The 21,642-nt window shown below is 41.2% G+C and overlaps 1 protein-coding gene across 13 annotated transcripts; it reads left to right on the top strand.

Moving 5' to 3' along the window:
- Nucleotides 1-972: 972 nt before the first annotated feature.
- On the top strand, nt 973-20,798 carry HRASLS (HRAS like suppressor). 13 transcript variants are annotated; one of them, XM_027538265.1, is made up of 7 exons: nt 1,008-1,076; nt 5,854-5,936; nt 6,576-6,653; nt 8,845-8,978; nt 9,584-9,722; nt 15,543-15,811; nt 20,546-20,798. In XM_027538265.1, the coding sequence occupies exons 4-7, from the start codon at nt 8,916-8,918 to the stop codon at nt 20,645-20,647; spliced, it is 573 nt and encodes a 190-aa protein (XP_027394066.1). In that variant the 5' UTR covers nt 1,008-1,076; nt 5,854-5,936; nt 6,576-6,653; nt 8,845-8,915; the 3' UTR covers nt 20,648-20,798. The 13 variants fall into 13 exon arrangements, with proteins under 13 accessions (XP_027394060.1, XP_027394129.1, XP_027394127.1 ...); XM_027538259.1 differs by lacking the exon at nt 5,854-5,936 and having other exon boundaries at nt 973-1,076; XM_027538328.1 differs by lacking the exons at nt 5,854-5,936; nt 20,546-20,798 and adding an exon at nt 17,520-17,609 and having other exon boundaries at nt 973-1,076.
- The last annotated feature ends 844 nt before the right edge of the window (nt 20,799-21,642 follow it).

Here is a 21,642-nt window from a genome sequence, read left to right as displayed (position 1 = left end):
CCAAAAATGAAAAGATAATTTATCATTTTGTTCTGACTGAGCAACCCTCCTTGGTTCACATTCATGAATCTATAATGCAAGGAGGAGAGCCGATGATTAAGTGTCCGATTAGAGAAAACAGATTAACCTGGCAAACATAATAAATTTAGCTCATAAGCAGGATGGCTTTATAAATGCTCACAATAACTCTCCTGCATAAAATCATGAACCACAGCCTTCAGTGATGACTCAATTGAAATAGTTGGGGAACATAAAGCAAATGCATGTTTATGGATCTCTTTTTGACATATTAAAAGAACACTGAAAGGTATATCTAATTCAGTTTATAACTCTAAAAATACACTAAACAGGGAACAGGTAGGAAAAATATTAACTCATAAAAATAAAGCTACACTCTCAAGTGTTCGAGTTTCTACTTTATCAATACATATATCTAGATTCCACGTGTTTTCAATGTCTACTGATTAATTTCCAAAGATGTCAAAGCCAGACCTCGATGTCAAAACCTGCAGATTCACCCTTAACCTTCACCACAGAACCTGGTTCCTTTATAAAGGCGGCTGCATGTTTAGGTAGTTCTTATTCCACTGGGACAAAACAACATAAAATTAGAGAGCTAGTTCAGCCTTTGAATCAGTAGGGAAAAAATCCTGTCTTTTAGCTGAGAGTCCACTTATATCAGAGTAAAAATCTAGGTTAGGACGACTTGTTTGAAGGCAAGTCCTTGTGCTGTGCTCCAGAAGGTTCACTTAGCAGTCTGTGGGCCTTCCTTACTTAGCTGGTTTGTTTTCCTGGCCTCCCTTTTTTAGCAAGGAGAAAATGGATACTCTTCACGCCCACCTTTATTTTTAAACTCTCATGGCTTTATTCCTGGAGGCCTCTGTTGGCCTATGGCCTGAAAGAGAGTCAGATAGGTGCTGCCCTGTCACATGCACCCAGGTCACACTGAATAAAAGACCTGCTCTACTCCTCTAAATAGAAGCAGACCCTTGTCAGGGGCGGGGCGGGGATGTGGGGGAGGGGAGTTGGCTGCCTCCTAGAGCCTCTTCTTTAAGGAAGGCCGCATCTGGAGCCAGGTAAATTCCTCACTGGAAGAAACGGGGACCTGTGCACCCTTCCTTCCTCCGTTCCCCACTCCGCCCACTTCTGAAGTTGATCCTGGGCTGCAGGGTGGCGACAGGGAGGAGGCCAAAGTGGGTGGGGGGTCCATGCGTGTCCCCACAGTCCTGGGCGCAGGATCGGGCTCACAGAATACACCATGTGTGGTGGGAAGGAGGAAGGTTTTTTAAGGTCACTGCTTCCTTCCCCACCCCTTTCCCCATTACCCTCCCCCCACCCCCAGCTTAGACTGAGGTGCTTTCTTGGGGCACAGGGACCAGGACCCTTTCTACTGACTCCGAGGGTCTGTATAGAGCTGGGGGGCGGGGGGCGCACTTCGAGCGGATGCAGTGTGTATTCATGCTTATAACATTTCTGGGCTCAACAAGACAAGTTAACTGTACAACCTCCGTGCCTTGACCAGCCAGGACGTCGCAGTGGAGGGGCGCGGTTCCTTGGTTAGTTCCCGCGCTGGGGCTGCGCCTCGGCTGTAGGGTTTGTGTGTGTGCCTGTGCGGGCGGAGGGCAGGTGTTCCGTGGGGCTCCCAGGAGTGCGGCGTTGGGGGATAGAGACGTGTGCGGAGTCGGGGGCGAGCGAGCGGAGGGTACTCCGGCGGCTGCGCGGGGCCGGCCGGCTGGGCGGGCGGCAGGAGCGGCGAGCGTGCGTGCGCGGCAGCGTCGGGGCGCCAGGAAGTCTCCGCGCGGCAGGGTGGAGTTGGCGCTGGAGGCCGCCCTGGTTACCGGTAGACGGCCACTGCCGCCTTGACCTCCCCCCAGGTGGAGTGGAGCCCGGGCCGTTAGCGGGAGGGGCAGCAGCGGTGAGGCCGGCAGGACCTCAGGACCCTCGCCGCTGCCACTGGAGGGGACACCAAGCCGGCGTCAGAGTGAGGTGTCCTAGGGATGGGGAGGGAAGCCTGCTAGGCCCCCAGACAGCCTTGCTGAACCTACTGTCAGACGAGAGCCCCAAGAACCAGTGGAGAGCATGTAATTTCACCCACATCTTTTTTTTTTTTTTTTTTAAAGAGGCCACAGGGAAAGAGAGACTCGCTTTCCCAAATCACACAGCTATCAAATGGCAAAACAGGGACTGGACCTGGTCTTGCTTACCAAAGCCTCTATCCCTTGTGTGTGTGTGTGAGGTGAGGGTGGTGGTGGTGGTCGTGGGGTGCGCAGGGGGGTGGTAAGTCGCTTCAGTTGTATCCGACTCTGCGACACTATGGACTGTATCCTGCCAGGCTCCTCTGTCCAAGGGATTCTCCAGGCAAGAACACTGGAATGGGTTGCCATGCCCTCCAGGGGATCTTCCCGACCCAGGGATGGAACCCGCATCACTTTATGTACCCTGCATTGGCAGGCGAGTTCTTTATCACTGTTGCTGCTGTTGTTCAGTCGCTCAGACTCTTTGCAACCCCATGTATGCCAGGCTTCCCTGTCCTTCACCATCTCCCAGAGCTTGCTCAAACTCATGTCCATTGAATTGGTGATGCCATCAGACCATCTCATCCTCTGTTGTCCCCTTGTCCTCCTGCCTTCAGTCTTTTCCGGCATCAGATCCTCATGGAAATGAGTTACAATATAAACCTTTATTATTATGCTCTGTTAGGCTTTGGAACAACCAATGGTGATATCACTTTGACATTCAGAACTGTTAATGTAATTTATGTGCTGGAAAAGCCCAGCCATTCTCTTCTCCCCGAGCTTGGAATCCTCATTCCTTCATTTATTAAACATTCTGAGCAGTTATTTGAGCCAGATAAGCTCTGCAGGAAACTGAAGGTGTAGAGATAAACAGGAACCGGCCCTCTGCATGGAGCAGAAAATTCCCTAGACACCAATAAGTGATGCAGGTGTAGGAAACATAGTGGGTGTTAGAGAAAGGAGCAGTGGTAATTTGAAAGCTCATAGTCAGTTCTGGCTGAGTGGAGGAAGACCCTGTGGAGGAGATGGTATCTGATCTGGACCTTTAAGAGTGGGTCATTTGGAAATGATCAGCAAATGCCAAGTAGAAATTTCATTATTAGCAACGTAACTCCAGGTGAAAGTGAGGAATAATGGTCTGGTTTGCTTAGAACATAGGGATGAATAAGGAGTCCAAGATTACAGACAGGGTGCGATGCAGACTCAACATGAGGATCCATGGAGGGGTTCCAGGCAAGGAATGACTGGGCAGTGGCTGAGGAAGATTCATCATACTGGGACGTGGAACCCTCAGCTGTAGGGAGAGGATGTTGGACCAAGGATCCTTGCAGCTCTGAGAGTTTGTGAAGTAGCCAATCTGGGAACAGGGAGATTTGTGGAACCATCTCAATGTGGCAGGGCTATGGATGAAATGTGCTGCTGGAGTGGGAAAGGGTCCAAATTGAATTGGGAGACTTTTGGACTTATATAAGGATAGGCTGTGATCATGTTTCAGACTGCCGATAGCATCCTTGGGAGTAGTTTGTGAAAAAGTGCTGTTAGTATTCTTGTAGCACAGGTGGCTCCATGGACATGAGCAGCAGTTAATCAGCCAGTCCCTCTCTGTGCAGGGGCCTGTTATTTCTTTTGATGTAGCCCCAGGGACCTACAGGGAGCTATAAACAGGGCAGCTTGTTTTGGCAGTTGAAAAAGGAAATTTCTTGCATAAAGATTACAGACTTACTTTCTTGTCACTCTTTATTATAAACTAGTCAAACAATTCTGTGCAGATGAACTGTTAAAATGAACTGTTAAAATTTTTACCTTAAAGGTGACACACACAGCTTTCAGCAGACGACTTAAAAATGTATCTTTAATTGGTTCTGAATTATTGTCTTTCAGAAGCACGACATGACATACTTGGGCTTGAATGAAATGGGTGGATGGCCATGAAAATAAAATTATTCAAGCAGACAGGTTTTAGACATTTCTCTAAGATATGAGTCTGGGAACCTTCTAAATGCATCTAGAATCTTCTCATCTTGACACCTCCCCTGCAGAAGAGCAGGGGTTCCCTAAGGCTCCACTTCCGATGACTCACTGGTTCCATGTATGAATGTTTAAAACCCTCCTATGTTGTTTTATGAAATACACATTCTGTATGCTTTTGCAGCCTCTTTATCTGATGGATATTTGAGGAGAGGGAAAAGATGAAATTTTGTTTTGTAGCAGTTCCTTTGGTCAATGATGTTAATCAGTGATGTAAGGAAGGAGCATGCAGTCTGGAAAACAAAGAGACTTGGGACTGAATTATAGTTCTGTCACTATCTGTGTGACTTTAGTTCTGATACTTAAATCATATGAGTCTCTTGTTTCCTCATCTGTAAAAAGGTGATGGTAATCATCAGGTCACAAATGTCACCCGATCTCAAAGGTCAGTTAGGGAGGAGATACAGCTCACATGGGGACAAGCAGTTTGGGATGAAGAAGAGCCTGAACTAGGCGTCGGCTACTCTAAGTCCAGATGTGGGTTCTGCCCTTTCCCACTGTGTGACTTTGTATGAGTCCCTGAACTGTGGTAAATGTCAGGTTCCTCATCTTTAAAACGGGGGAAATAATTATATCTACTTTGTGGGGTTGGTTTGAGGATTGCACAGTTACTGGGAAATAGAATGAGATGAACACTGGAGATCAAAGAGAACTTGGGAGGCCTCTTTTCCCTACCACCATCTTCCCCACCTCCCATGGAAATCTTCTTTTTATTGACTGTGACTGTATTTAAGGATCTTCAGTGACAGGGACTGCTATCTGTACAAGGTCCTCCATTTCATTGTTAGATCACCTTCAATGTAAGAAGAATTTTCCTCATATACAGCTAAAAGCTGTCTCAGTATAATTTCCACATATTGATCCTCTTCTCTGTGGGAAAAAATACAGTGAATTTTCTTTTTCTGTTAAAGATTTTTATTTTGAGCTAACTGTAGATTCACATGCAGTTGTAAGAAATAATGCAGAGAGATCCCTTGTACCATTGCCTGCTTTTTCCCAGTGGCAACTTCTTGCAAAACCACACTGCAGTATCACAAACAGGTTATTGACATGGACCAGGTGGAGAGGCAGAGTATTCCACCACCTCTAACATCTCTCATATGTTGCCTTTCTATAGCCACACCCACTTCCTTTTTACCACTTCATTAACCCCTGGCAACCACTATTCATTCTCTATTTTTGTAATTTGGTCATGTCAAGGATGTTGTATATAGATGGAATTATATATATAATGTTGTGTCTGGCTTTTTTCACTCAGCACAGTTCTCTGGAGATTCATCCTGGTTATGCTGTTGCATTCGTCAGCAGTTTGTTCCTTTTTATTTCTTAGTAATGTTCCATGCTGTGGATGTGCCACAAATTGTTTATTGTTCACCCATGGAAGATCATCTGGGATGTACCAGTTTGGGGCTATTATGCTATAATAGGTTTTTGTATAGGTTTTATACAGGTTTTTGAGTCAATATAAGTCTCATGTTTTCAATCTCTGGAATAAATATGTAGGAGTGCAAGTGCTGGATCATATGGTAGTTATAAGGGCTTCCTAAGAATCTGCCTGCAATGCAGGAAACATGGGTCCCATCCCTGGGTGGGGAAGATCCCCTGGGGGAGGACTTGGCAACCCACTCTAGTATTCTTACCTGGAGAATCCCATGGACAGAGGAGCCTGGCAGGCTACAGTCCATGGGGTTGCAAAGAATCGGACATGACTGAAGCAACTTATGCAAGCACACATGGTAGTTATGAGTTACATTTTTAAAGGGATTTCTAGACTGCTTTGAGTGACTGCAACATTTTATATTTTCACCAGCACTGCGTGAATGATTCAGTAACTCTACATCCCTGCCAGAATTTTCTCTGGTCACAGTTTTTTTATTTTAGCTATTGTGATAGGTAAGTAGTGCTATCGTGGTTTTAATCCAAATTTCCCTAATTGCTAATGATGTAACATGGCTTGCTTGACATCTGTGTCTCTTCTTTGACAAAATGTGTCATTGTGTCTTTTGCTCAGATTCTAACTGTAGTCTTTTCAATTGTTAAGTTTTGAGTGTTCTTTTTATGTTCTTGATATTGGTCCTTTCTTGGATATGTGGTTTTCAAAAATATTCTTCTGCTCCATAGCTTATCTTTTTTGTCATTTTAGCAGGATCTTTTGTGTTGCAAAAGTTTGACATTTTGAGGACATCAAATTTGTCAGTTTTCCCTTTTATGGATAGTACTTTTGGTATCAGTTTCCCAGGTAGAGCAGTGCTAAAGAATCCACCTGCCAATGCAGGAGATACAAGAGACTCTGACTCGGTCTCTGGGTCGAGAAGATTCCCTGGAGAAGGAAGTGGCAACCCTCTCCAGTGTTCCTGCCTGGGAAATCCCATGGACAGAGGAGCGTGACGGGCTGCAGTCCATGGAGTCGCAAAGAGTTGGACATGACTGAGCACACATATGCACACTTCTGGTATCAAGTCTAAGAAATCTTTGTTTACCCTGGAGCCTGAGGATTTCCTCCTATCTGTTTTTCTTCTTTATGTTTTATAGTTTTATATTTTGCATATAAGTCTCAAAGTGACAGAAGTCATGGAGAAGACCTGAAGCAAGAAATCATATCTCTCACACGTAAGCCAGTTATTTTTTTCCCTCCATGTTTTATAATTCAAGGATTTCAGTGAGTATTTTTCAGAAATTGGCATTTGCTACTATCATTTTAGCTGTAAAATGGGATAATAACATAATAAAGTCAAATCATGGTAGATTTTTTAAAAAATTAATTAGGGTTAATTGAGATAGTGCACTTGAAAAAAAAACATGTTATACTACAAAGTACTTTCTGTTCAAATGGTGGTTATTATTGTAAGCTTGGCTAGGTCTCTGAATGCTAACAGGCAGCTGTGTGTGCTTGCTGCTTCCTATTCATGGGAAATGTGTTTGTTTATATCATAGTGTAGTATCTATTTTTCCTTTTAGTGCCCATGTGGCCAAATTTTGAACTGCCATTTTAATAAGACTCAAACATATTTGAGAGGGTGGTTAGACTTAACGGTTTCCATAAAGTTGTTTTAATAGTTGTTTTTCAACAGATGGACAGCTTGCATTTGGCCTCCTTTCTGTGACAGGGTGATGATTGAACTTTTCAACAGATGGCATACAAATACTTGAGAAAACACCCTCCCAATATTAATTGTTGTAAAAAAAGACTTTTAGCGTGCCAGGGAAATAATAGTCTGTATTCCCAAGTCCTTTGCCTATGCTATTATAATTATAATTTAGATGATTTGGAAGTTTCCCTTTCTGGCACTGGGGTTTATTTTGTAAATGAGTATCTACATTAGAGTGAGAGATGCCGAGGAATACTCTGTTGTCAATTAGATGTTCAACATGGATATAGCATAAAATCCCTTTTTGATTATCAGTGAATGTACATAACTTCCTTTTACTGAGTCATTCTGCTTCAGTGCTATACATAGGAAATGTAATGTTCCATAAAAATCACCCATCAGAGACTTATATGTTCTTTCTTAAAAATACTCTCTTCAAAGGAAAAAAATCACCAAACTGAGAATTTTCAGACATACACATTAATATGATGAACTTCCCAAACTTCAAAATTGTCTCCTTTCTGCCTCAACTACTTTGCACTTGTTTTGGATTCAAAAATGAAGAATTAGACAGTAAGCAGGGCAGTTGAGGAGTGGTGGAAATCTGGAGGGTGTTTGTGGTTGTCACAGTAACAAGGAGCATTTACTGATATTTAGTGGGTATGTTGCTGAACCTGGGTTTGGGTCCTCTTGCTTGACATGCAGCAAAGTCAATCTCCTGAGACTGGGTTGTGGTGAAGGAAAGTATAGTATTCATTGCATGGTGCCAAGCAAGAAGAATGGGCAGTTCATGCTGAAAAGATCTGAACTCCCCAATGGCTTTCAGAGAAGGGTGTTTAAAGGCAAGGTGAGGGAGGGGCCACAGGCTGTGTGATCAGCTTATGCTCAGTTCTTATATTGGATAGTATCCAATGTGAAGTTTCAAAGATGATTAATCTTGTGATTTCAACCATTTGGGGGTCTATATGCTTGAGGTCAGTAGTTTTCACCTGTAAAAACAATTTAGGAATGTGAGATCTTTATCTTTCAGGGAACTAGGAGTTTGGTGACTCTACCATGTGGCTGGTTTATAGTCTAAATTGTTACCAGTTTCCCCACTCAACAGCTATTCCTTTTTTCTACCTTTTCACATTTCCTAATCATTAACTCTTCTTTTAAATTCATTAACTCCTTTTTTGAATAGAAATTATAACCAAAAAATATTTGTGGGGAATATCCCAAAGATTAGCTGTTTAATTGAGACAGTTGAGACATATATATTACTTGTTATGTGCCAACTACTTCTTTACTTATTTTAAATTTAGTTTTAGTTGGAGAATAGTTGCCTTACAGAGTTGTGTTGGTTTATGCCGTGAACAGTGAAAGTGAAGTCACTCAGTCGTGTCTGACTCTTTGCGACCCCATAGACTGAGGAGCCTATAGGCTACAGGCTCCTCTGACCATGGGATTTTCCAGGCAAGAACACTGGAGTGGGTTGTCATTTCCTTCTCCAGGAGATCTTCCCGACCCAGGAATTGAAGCTGGGTCTCCCGCATTGTAGGCAGACACTTTACCATCTGAGCCACGAGGGAAGTGCTCGGTTTATGCCATACACCTAATCATTAACCCTTGAGTCAGCCTCTTGAGACTCAGGGGAGGTCTGGGAGACTCAGATAAAGCAAAAGACTTTTACTTCAAAGGACAGTGACACGGGGAATTGTATATGGTTTCAGGCGGACGCAAGTGTGCCTAAGTCTGCACAGCACAGTTCAGCACAAGGAAGAAAGGTCCTGTGTCTTACAGTATGCCTGGATATCAGACTGGACACTCTTCTGAGCCTGGAACTTGTGTCTGCTTAAAACACAGAGTAAGTTTTGCAATTAAAGGTTTTTGCTTTTTTTTTTTTTGCACAGAATGTTAGTGTCTACAAACCTCTTCTTTTTGATTTTACTATGTTGCTATATGAAAGGCTGAAAGACTCTGATCTTCTACTTCTAAACCCTGATGTATTTTATTATAAGTGCTTTATTATATTTTTGGGTATTCATGAACTCAGCATTTACACAGTAAAACAAGTATTATTACAAATTTACTTCCCCTTTCTATTCCAAATAGGGTATCATATTAATTTTTGAAATCTTGTATATAGGTAAATTACATTATCCACGAATTTCTGGATTTAAAGAGAGAATTATGAAATGCTTATTATAACAAAGGAGCCCTGGGGTTAATCAGTATGAGAAGCACTGCTGTAGAAAATTAAGCAATAGAAGACAGATTCTTTCTCCACTTGCCTGTATGTGTGCACATAATTCTGTGTTGGAATCATTCAAAGGACAGTGGTGTGAGTCTAAATATTTAATAAGGGATGCAGTCCCAATAAAGTCTGTATTGTTATGTTTCTATAGAAGCCTTGAACTGATTTTCTTTTGGCAAGTCACATCAGCTAGATCTTGGTGTCTGTCATTGCAGATGGCATTTAATGATTGCTTTAGTTTGAGCTATCCTGGCAATCCTCGGCCAGGGGATTTGATTGAAGTGTTTCGTCCTTGTTATCAACATTGGGCACTGTACTTGGGTGATGGGTATGTTATCAACATAGCACCTCTAGGTAAGTTTTGCTTTCTGAAGTTCCTGGGAGTTTTTTAGCTTTCTTGCTACAAGAAGTAATCATGAACAAAATTATAAAACAAACCAGAAATATAATGTAGAAACTAGGTAAATCCAGCTGATCTAGGATTTTGGAAGGATATTCTAAGACATCCTGGGGTGTGAAGTCAAGTAGGCCTTAGGAAGCATTACTACGAAAAAAGCTAGTGGAGGTGATAGAATTCCAGCTGAGCTTTCTCAAATCCTAAAAGATGATGCTGTGAAAGTGCTGCACTCAGTATGTGGGCAAATTTGGAAAGCTCAGCAATGGTCGCAGGACTGGAAAAATTAAGTTTTCATTCCAATCCCAAAGAAGGGCAATGCCCAAGAGTGTTCAAACTACCATACAATTCACTAATTTCACATGCTAGCAAGATTATGCTCAAAATCCTTCAAGCTAGGCTTCAGCAGTAAGTGAACCTAGAACTTCCAGATGTACAGATGCCAGCATCCATTGGATCATAGAGAAAGCAAGGGAATTCCAGAAAAACATCTACTTCTGCTTCACTGACTACACTAGAGCCTTTGACTGTCTGGACCACAACAAACTGTGGAAAATTCTTAAAGAAATGTTAATACTAGACCACCTTACATGTCTCCTGAGAAGCCTGTATGCTGTATTAAGTCAAGAAGCAGTAGTCCGAACTGGACATGGAACAATGGACTGGTTCAGAATTGGGAAAGGAGTACATCAAGGTTGTATATTGTCACCCTGCTTATTTAACTTATATGCAGAGTACATCATATGAAATGCTAGAAGATAGTGAAGGACAGGGAAGGCTGGTATGCTATAGTCGATGGGGTCCCAAAAAGTTGGACACGAGTTAGCGACTGGACAAGAATGAACAATTCTAAGGCTAAAGTGGCATTGAAGAAATCACAAAAGCCAAGTAACATTAGGATTTTAAGCTTATGGATTAAAAAAAAAAAAACACAAAAAGTAAATGAACAACAGACTGGTTCCAAATAGGAAAAGGAGTATGTAAAGGCTGTGTATCGTCACCCTGTTTATATGCAGAGTACATCATGAGAAATGCTGGGCTGGAGGAAGCACAAGCTGGAATCAAGATTGCCAGGAGAAATGTCAATAACCTCAGATATGCAGATGATACCACCCTTATGGCAGAAAGTGAAGAAGAACTAAAGAGCCTCTTGATGAAAGTGAAAGAGGAAAGTGAAAAAGTTGGCCTAAAGCTCAGCATTCAGAAAACTAAGATCATGGCATCCGGTGTCATCACTTCATGGCAAATAGATGTGGAAACAGTGGCTGACTTTATTTTTTGGGGCTCCAAAATCACTGCAGATGGTGATTGCAGCCATGAAATTAAAAATGCTTACTCCTTGGAAGGAAAGTTATGACCAACCTAGACAGCATATTGAAAAGCAGAGACATTACTTTGTCAACAAAGGTCTGTCTAGTCAAGGCTATGGTTTTTCCAGTAGTCATGTATGGATGTGAGAGTTGGACTATAAAGAAAGCTGAGCGCCGAAGAATTGATGCTTTTGAACTGTGGTGTTGGAGAAGACTCTTGAGAGTCCCTTGGACTGCAAGGAGATCCAACCAGTCCATCCTAAAGGAGATCAGTCTTGGGTGTTCATTGGAAGGACTGATGTTGAAGCTGAAACTCCAGTACTTTGGCCACCTGATGCAAAGAACTGACTCATTTGAAAAGACCCTGATGCTGGGGAAGATTGAAGGCAGGAGGAGAAGGTGACAACAGAGGATGAGATAGTTGGATGGCATCATTGACTTGATGGACATGTGTTTGGGTTAACTCCAGGAGTTGGTGATGGACAGGGAGGCCTGGTGTGCTGCAGTTCATGGGGTTGCAAAGAGTTGGACATGACTGAGCGACTGAACTGAACTGAACTGAACTGAATTAACTGGGGAAGATATTTGCCACAAATGTGACAAGAGTCAGTGTCTTTATATATAATACAAGTAGATTATTTCAATCACTTAACATCTATTTATAGATTTTTCTTGTTATATGCCAAATATTATTCAAATGCTAGGGATACATAAGCCAGTCCCTACATTCTAGTGGACAGAGAGAGAGAGAGACAGAGAGAGAGGAGACAGAGAGCCTGAGAGAGGGAGTATGAACAGAATACAGAAAGCAATGTTAGATTAGAGATAAGTGATATGGAGAAAATAAATCATAGAAGCAGGATAGGAAGTTCTGGGGAGTTGTAGTTGCTACAGTTTGAAATTAGCTGGTCGGGAAAATCTCATGAGAAAGTAACATTTGAGAAAACTTGAAAGAGGTGAGGAAACCTAGCACATGATATTTGGGGCAAGAGTTTCTTCCTCCGAGGGAACAGTGAATACTCAAATCCCAACAAACAAATGGATAAAAGATTGTGAACAGTTTGTAGAAGATGAAAGTCTCCAAGACCCATTTTTAAAGCATTCAGCTTTTAAGTCATCTAGGAATTATAAAATGATAGATTTTATGCCTCTCACATTAGCAGAATTTTAAAAAATGAAAATCAGTGTTGATAAAGGTATAATGAAATGAACACAGGATATTGTTGATAGAAATACAAGTTGATAAAATCATTCCCCAAAACAATTTAGCAAGATGTGTCAAGAGTCTTGAGCTTCCCTGGTGGCTGGGTGGTAAAGAATCTGCCTACAACGCAGGAACTGCAGGAGACATGGGTTTGATCCCTGGGTCGGGAATATCCCATGGAGGAGAGCATGGCCACCCACTCCAGTCTTCTTGCCTGGAGAACTCCATGGACAGAGGAGCCTGGTGGGCTACAGTCCATGGGATCACAAAGAGCTGGACATGACTGAAGTGACTTGGCATGCATGCACGTTAAGAGTCTTAAAAGAGTTTCCATGCTCTGATCCTGTAATTCTACCTCTATGAATCTATTCTTGGGAAATATTTTTAGAGAACTTATTTAGGATTTGTGTATTAGAGTGTTCACTGCTATCTCATTTATAATGGTTTAAAAAAAGGACAATGGGAAAAAAGTAACTATTGATTTTTTATGGTGGGTAAAAAAAGATAGACAATGGATTAATAAGATTAAAAAGATAATGGTTAAATGAATTATGATTTAGCCTCAGATATTAGGATTTTGTGTTTGGTAGAACTTTTTAGTCGCAAGTAATAAATCAAATTAGTTTAGAAAAAAAGGCAAATTCATTGCTTTACTGAAGTAAACTACAGGAAGGGAAGAGATGAGGCTGGTCTCAGGGATACCTGGATCTAGAAGTTTAAACACTATCAAAACTCTTTGTCCCACATCTGCATTCTTTTTGTATATATTTTATTTATTTTCCCAGGCTATGTCTAAGAAGCTGAACTGATGACCCTAGGCATCCTTAGGCTCACATCCTTGTAGGCTGGTGACCCACAGGAGAGAGATACTCTTTGTCTGCTAAAGTTAGAAAAATCATGGAGAATGACTCTTGATTGTCTGGTGTGGGTCCCCTGTCCATTACGGAACCATCACTATGTCCAGGAATGGGACAGTATGACTGGCTTAGACAGAGTCTTTTCTAGAAAGAAAGAAGTAGTGGTAGGATGAAGTGCTAAGCAGACTAAAACAGTGGCCACTTTAACAGCTGAAAGTAATTTCTAGATATCTTTAATTGCATGAAAGATGATCTGGTATGATAACTATTGGCAAATTACAGATTAAAAATGCAATGTGTAATATGGTATCGAGTTTGCAAAGAAATCATATATATACACATACATGTTAATGTAAACACATACATGTATATTTGCAAGTGATAAAGACAGTGTAAATACATTAATAATGATAGTTATTTCTGGCAGGATAGCAGGTAATTTATATTTAGTGTTTATGCTGTATTTTTCTGTATTTTCTACATGTTTAGAAATGAGTACAAGCTATTAAGAAAAATGTATGCAAATAAAGAGCCTAGAATATTTTTTCCCTCAAGATACCTTTAAAAAGAAGTGTTTACAGGTTGAAGTTTTACTATCTTGAGAGCTTCTGAGAACTTTTAATGAAGTGATTTTTGCGAGATTTTGAGCTATTTGCCACTTGTTCTGGAATACTGGAAATGGAAATGGCAAATAAAATGGCATTTACGATACAGAGCTATTCATTCTGTAGAGTCTAGTGATTAATACTAAGGAATTCTTTATATTATCTCTGCAGCTTTCACATTTAAAAAACAATATGAGGCTTTTGTGCTGTTTCCTTTTTTTCACATCTTAAGCTCCATACTGATATGGTTCAAGCACTGAGCTTTGACTGAAATTAAATTCCTGTTTCTGTTAACTACTTGTGTGATGTTCCGCAAGCCAGTTTCTCTCTCCACACTTTGATTTTGTCATCAATAAATTGATTGCTTCAAACTAGTTGATGAGTAATTCTAACTAGGATATACGTGTTCTATGAACTTGTACTGTGTAAGAATTTGGAATATGTAAGGTATTGAAAATGCTACTCCAATGAAAAGGAGTTCAAAGGAGTGAAAAAAAAGAGGAGTAGGAAAAAAAGTTTGCTTTTAGTCATTACTGAAAGGAAAAGTGTCTAAACACTGGTTATATAGCAGCCTTTCATCTCATGGTTTACTTCAACAATGGCCAAGCATAGCAATCTTGGGCAGCTAGAGAGGGCCTAGGGCCTGGCTTTAAAGCTGAACACTAAGGAATCACTTTTCCAATCTCAGATAACAACCATGGCAAGTCAGGATACAGAGATTTGGGGCTGTTTAGGCAAATGCTTGGGAGAAGGCAATGGCAACCCACTCCAGTACTCTTGCCAGGAAAATCCCATGGACGGGGGAGCCTGGTGGGCTGCCGTCTATGGAGTCACACAGAGTTGGACACAACTGAAGCGACTTAGCAACAGGCAAATGCTTACCAATAGAGGCAGTAAGATGGAGTGGTGGGGCACAGGGCGTTGTGACAGGTGGGTGGAGCACAGCAAAGGACCACATAGAGTGGATAGTGCCTACTGCATTAGGCTTAGTTTTAGGACTTAGTTTCTTGGCTAAAGGAACTAGCAAAACAAAGACAGGGCCCCAGCTGATCCCAACTGACCTTGTCAAATGCTTAGGGTCCCCAGCAGATTTCAAAGTAAAGCCTGATTAAAAGAATAAGTGTAAAAGCAGAGAGGTAGCTGTAAGAAGTGCAGCTTAGTTGTAAGAGGAGAGCATCAATCTTAACACTCTGCTGCTAAGCCCAAGCATACTAATTTAGAAAAGTTCTGATACCAAAAAACAGGGGCTTTATAGAAAAAGGGGGCAGTGATCTTCTCTGTACTATGTTAGAAACATATGCCAAGATCCCTAATAATAATACTAATTGATAGAGAACTTACACCTCAAGAATGAGTAGATTTTTCACACCCAGTTTGTTCTATATGTTGTTGTTTAGTCGCTCAGTCGTGTCCGACTCTTTTGCAACCCCATGGACTGTAGCCCACCAGGCTCCTCTGTCCATGGCATTTCCCAGGCAAGAATATTGGAGTGGGTTGCCATGGCCTGCTCCAGGGGATCTTCCCAACCCAGGGATCGAGCCCTCATCTCTTATGTCTCCTGCATTGACAGGCAGATTCTTTACTGCTGAGCCACCGGGGAAGCCCAATGGGGAGATAGAAATTTTCAAAAAGTTTTCTTATATTCTTAGTCTTAGAGTATTGAATAAGTGTTATTGGTAAATTAGAGAATGAGTGTTGATGGTTAGTAAGATTAAGTGGTTTCTGGTTTGAGGATAACTTAGGATGGCATTGGAGTTCACTGGGCTGGATTGTTGTGTTTTGCTAACCAGAATTCTCCTTATAGAGGATGGCATCTCCCCATCGTTTACAAGTGCCAAGTCTCTATTCAGCAGAAAGGCCCTGGTGAAGATGCAGCTTTTGAAGGATGTTGTTGGAAAAGACACATACAGAATAAACAATAAATATGATGATACATACCCCCCTCTCCCTGTTGAAGAAGTTATCCAACGGTCAGAGTTTGTTATTGGGCAAGAGGTGGAATATGACATACTTGTCAACAACTGTGAGCATTTTGTGACTTTGCTTCGATACGGAGAAGGAGTTTCAGAGCAGGTGAGTTTTCTTTAGGAGAAATAAAAATTTCTTACGTTGGGAAGATAATAACTACCCAGTCTTGATCAAGTTTTCAGACCTCAAACAAATGGAAAAGAACAAGAATATATGAGAACACTGAAGGACAAAGAAGGGAATTGAATTACCCAAGGTCACTCAGAAAGTTCATGACCAAACAGATGAGAACATTTTGTGTCATGAATCTGGGGCTAGAAGGGACTTGAAGCAGAGTCAAGACCATGTCTTTCTGTCTGTCTTAATGCCCCCGTCCTTCAGTATTTTTTTTTTTTTCATTACCATACCATACCTTTGTTGGCAAAGTAATGTCTCTGCTTTTTAGTATGCTGTCTAGGTTGGTCATAACTTTCCTTCCAAGGAGTAAGAGTCTTTTAATTTCATGGCTGCAATTACCATCTGCAGTGATTTTGGAGCCCCCCCCCCCCACACACACACACAATAAAGTCTCTCACTGTTTCCACTGTTTCCCCATCTATTTCCCAGTTAAACAAAAAACGGTAAATGATAAAAAGATTAGAAAGGTGGAAGGATTGTGGGCCCTATCCTTTTCTTCTTTGTACTTTTCTGTATTTTTTAAAAAAATTAATGGACTTTGCTTTTTAGAGTTTTAAGTTCACAGCAACACTGAGCTGGAAGTGTATACAGAATTCCCACATATTCTGTACCCTCCACCCCGACACACACACACATATCCTTCCCCACTGTTAGCATCCCATAGCACTGTGGATTATTTGTTATATAAGATGAGCCAACATTGATACATCATTATCAACCAGAGTTCATACTGAAGGAAACCAGAGCATACCACCCCAAATATGTTACTTTGGCATAAGGATTATTTTGAGCAATTGAGAAGCAATTGAGTAGGAGCAGAAGGAAATAAAGCTCGCTGCCCTCCCCCTATTTTTCTAAAAGTAGGACAGAAACTTTCAAAGGTATCCTGCCTCCCCACTCTACCAGGAAGGACAAAAGGTAATCACCCGGGACAACCCGTGTTTAATGTAAGACCCTTAGCAGCCTGGAGAGGGCACTAGAGGAATCTACTTAACAAACTACTCACAGGCTTCTATATACCATTAGTTTCCTACCTTCCCACAGGTTGTCGCCCTTGGAAGAGGAACCACTTTTCCCTCACTTCTCTACAAATTTATTTTTCTTTGGTGAAGATGCTCTATAAGTCTGAATTCTAAGCCATGTCTTTGAGTTACTTCTTCCCTGAATTTCTACCATGAGTGTATGAGACGTGCATGTTAATCAACTGCTGTTCATTTTCCTCTTGTTAATTTGTCTTTTATTACAGAACCTCAGCTGAGAACTTAAGATGGGTAAAGAAAAGAATTTTCCTCTCCTCGAATAGTTAATTTTAGGGTTCACTCTGCGTTGTACCTTCTGTGGGTTTTGACCAATATATAATACATGTATCCATCATTACAATATCATACAGGATAGTTTCCCAGCCCTGAATATCTCTATACTCTGCCTGTCATTCATTCCTCACTCTCCATAAACCTCTGATAATCACTAATTTTTTTTTTACTGCTGTGTGTTTTATCTTTCCCAGAATGTCATATAGTTGAAATCATACAAAGCAAAATGCACTTAAAATTCTTCCATGTCTTTTCATTAGATGGTTTGATTGCTCATTTCTGTTTATCACTGAATAATATTCCATTTTCTGGATGCATTACAGTGTATTTATCCACTAACCTACTGAAGGATATCTTGATTGCTTTCAAGTTGTGGTGATTATGAATAAAGTTGCTAGAAACATTTGTGTGCAGCTTTTTTGTGGATGTAAATTTTTGACTCATTTGGATAAACACCAAGAATTATGATCGCCAGATCATATGGTAAGAGTATGTTTAGTTTTGTTAAAAGAAAAAACAACTGCCAAGCTAGCTTCCAAAGTGGCTGTACTATTTTGAATTCCCGGTAATGAATGAGAGTTCCTGTTGCTCCACATCTTCTTTAGCATTTGGCGTTGTCCGTGTTTTGGAGGTCAGCCATTCTGATAGGTACATAGTGATATCACCATTGTTTTAACTTGCAATTCCTTAAATATGTATGATGTTGACCATCTTTTCATATATTATTTGCTATCTGCATATCATATTTGGTGATGTGTCTCAAACTCTTTTGCCCATTTTTAATTGGGTTGCTTACTTGTTTTCATATTTTTAAGAGTTCTTAGCATATTTTGGAAAACAGTCCTTCATCAAATATGACTTTTGCAAATGTTTTCTTCCAGCCTGTGGCTTGTCTTTATTTTTATAAATTCCTAAAATCAACATTTCTCACTGTGAGTCTAAACAAGTTACTAAATACGCCTGTTTTTGTGCACTATGGCAGCACCCTTGAGTGTGCCTGTGCGAGCTGACACGCAGTACACCTGACTGTGCTTCATTGCAGCACTGTAGCCTTAGAGTCTTGGGGGAAGAGAGATTTTTGATAACCACTGTAGTTGTCTGTGACCCAGCTTCACTGGTACCCGGACCCAGCTGCTTCAGCTGTAGCTAACATTTCACTGGGCATGTATAGATCCTCAGAATCATGCCTGCCCCCCATCCCACACACACACCTGAAAGCCCTGTATAGGACAAAGTGTGTAGGATAGGATTTGGTGATCTGATAATTCTAAATCAGTCACAAAAAGTTCTTGTTCATGCTGGCTCACCATAGACATCCTGGGATTTTTTTAATCTTGCAGATCGATCCTGTTACACATAACTCTAAGGGATTGTCCAAATTATGTGGGATTTTTCCATTTAGAATGCAACTTGAAATAAATGTTTGGAATTTGGGGAACTGCACACTGGAAGTGGTTTATTATAATTTTATCTTGCCTGTGCAGTCTCAGGGAATTTTGATTTAGGACTGAGTTGTCTGTCCTCTCCCCAGGTCTCTTAGATGTAGAGATTTCTCTCACGTGTTCTGTTTCTAGTGGCTGAAAGACATCCAGTGAGTTAGGACTGCATCTAGCTGTCCCCCTCCCCCCAGGATCCTGCAGGTTTTCCCAGGGCTGTCCCCTGCTGCCATTGGACACCTCTGTTTACAGACACCAATTACACCTTCCAGTTTTTTCACTGCCTGCCACTTTTCCTGTGTCAGACTCCTTGGGATCTCAGCATCTGCCTGGAATTGCATGAGGTTTGGGCTTGGTTTGTAATCCTTGATCCCTGTCTGATTATTGATTCTGCCCCCTTTTGGAATTCTGCCAGGTATCTTGTATCTCCCACCCCATTTTTGCTCCCTGTGTCCTATATGGGTAGTTCTCTGCTACAGTGAATTCTGCTTGAAAACAATTTAGGTAGCAACTAATTAAGAATTACAAATAAAAGAAATAGCCAACCAACCAAATACATAGAATTAAGAGTTGTAAACTAAAATAGGATTTTTCCATTGTTTGCCAATGTCATTCTCCCTGGCAACTAGGGATGGTGGCAGAGCAGAGATTACAATTATAGGCCATGTCCCTACAGACCACAGGGTGGTGTAATGAAGTGAATACTCTTTGTGCTGCTTTCCTGGCCAGAGCCCTTGCTGCCTGTTCCCCACAGGGAAGCCTCAGTTAGGGAGGGAGCATTATGTTGCATATGGGGGTGGCAGGCTCAGTGGTGGAGGGCTATGGGTTAGACAGAGGGCACACTCCAGTGTTACCTGGGTCAGGTTTTTCAGCATTTGGGCTGGTCCCCAGAGTCGTTTAGGAAAAATATTTAGCTTTATTTGAAAGCCTGACTCTTAACTCTTAGAAAACAACTCTTGTTTTCCAAATACCTGATGACACTGAAGTATCTGAATGTGACCTTTGGGTCATAAAATTGCACTCAAACCCTTGCAGATGGAAGGTAATATTAGTTGAGTGCCATGCAACCATGAATATTCATCAGTTCCCTCATCAGGATGATGATTAATACCCTTAAAGCTATAAATGTCTGAACTCCTTTATGGACAATTGAACTTGAGAGTGATTTATTTTTGTTTGTCTACATGAGAAATTAATTTTTGCCATAATAGTTAACATTAGTAGTGACTTATCTTGAAGTTTGTTTATTGGAATATAAAGTGTATCTACCAAGTAAGAGTGTATGGTATTTACCTCAGATCACATTCCTGAATTATCTTCCTAACAGCTTTAAGTCAGGGAACACACACACACATGCACACACACGTCCATCCAAATGCTGTCATCTTTTTAATAGACTTCTTGAGTGAGTACTCTGCTTTCTTGTCTACACTCCCTCGACCAATGCACACACATAGATGCACACACTATTCACCTTGGTATAGACCCAGCCAAATGAGTATGTGCTTAGGAGCGGGGGATGTATAGGGGGAGGACACATGATTCAGGACTAAACGATATCTAAATGCCCTGGTGCTACTGCCTCCCTTGGGCAAATCACTTTTAACTTCTCAAATAGTATAAAACAGTAATGCTATACTGTCCAGGTGTACCATGATGATTATTAGGAATTGTGGCATAATAAGTTTATAAACTGTCAGAGGCTATAAAAATAACCTATGTGTATTTATATCTTTGTCATAATTATAAATTTATTTCATCTTCGTACAAAATTTTAATTTTGCATTCACCTTTAAGTTCATCCATTGTACATTAAAATGAGTCTCTGATTTAGGAAACAAGCTAAAGCTGAGGTTTAGGACACTAAGATGCTTTTAGAATAAGATGTGTTTTTGATTCCTTTTTCCTTATAGGCCAGCCGAGCGATAAGTACCATTGGGTTTGTGACAGCTGCTGCTGGTGCCTTCTCCTTCCTGGGCTTGTTTCCAAAAAGACTAAGACCAAAATTCTATTAATTTACTGAAGAGATATTGGAGCTGAAGGAATTTGTGAGGAGGAAAAGTAACCTGGGATGAATACTTATTTTCAATGCATCATTATTGTTCCAAATTTCCAGTGATGGATGACAGACTCTTTAATAAATTGCTTACTGGCATTATCTCATCATTGAGCCATGGAAATTTTTCTTCCTTAGTAGTATAGATTCATGTGGTAACTTGAACAAGAAGCAGTGGCCTTTTGAATGAACCAGTGGCAGATCTTAATATCACATCATCATTTATCCTTTTTCTTCTATAAATATTGTTTTTCTTTCCCCTGAGGGTAACTATTTTGCCAGAGGGATGAAGAACCTTTTATATGTGACCGGAAAAAATGTTAAAAACCCTTAATTATTTAGATTGGTATCAAAATTCATATGCCTTTTCTGGTGAGAGAAGAAATTTGAAATAAAGCATTTGGTCAGGTAGCTTAAGAATCTTTTATTAATAAACTATCTGAGAGTGGATACTCATCTCCTTGACCCTGTGTAGGTGTGAGCAGGAGGTGAATGGGAGAAGGAGCTCTTGGCTCCAGTGTCTCGGATCCAGTGATTTCCCTGGCAGCAACTCCTTTGTTAGGAGTATGTGACAAGTAGAAATGGGCTGTTGCTTCTACCAAGTTCCATTGTTCCCTTTGGATTTTGAAGTATTTGAAGAGTTTCGCCCTTTAAACCTAAGTTCAGTTCAGTTCAGTTCAGTCGCTCAGTCGTGTCCAACTCTTTGCGACCCCATGAATCCCAGCACGCCAGGCCTCCCTGTCCATCACCAACTCCCGGGGTTCACCCAAACTCACGTCCATGGAGTTGGTGACGCCATCCAGCTATCTCATCCACTGTCGTCCCCTTCTCCTCCTGCCCCCATCCCTCCCAGCATCAGAGTCTTTTCCAATGAATCAACTCTTTGTATGAGGTGGCCAAAGTACTGGAGTTTCAGCTTTAGCATCATTCCTTCCAAAGAACACCCAGGGCTGA

Source organism: Bos indicus x Bos taurus, chromosome 1 (assembly GCF_003369695.1).
Source record: "Bos indicus x Bos taurus breed Angus x Brahman F1 hybrid chromosome 1, Bos_hybrid_MaternalHap_v2.0, whole genome shotgun sequence".
NCBI lineage: Eukaryota > Metazoa > Chordata > Mammalia > Artiodactyla > Bovidae > Bos > Bos indicus x Bos taurus.
Note: the sequence above shows the minus strand (reverse complement) of the source record. Positions and strands in the feature narration are given on the sequence as shown.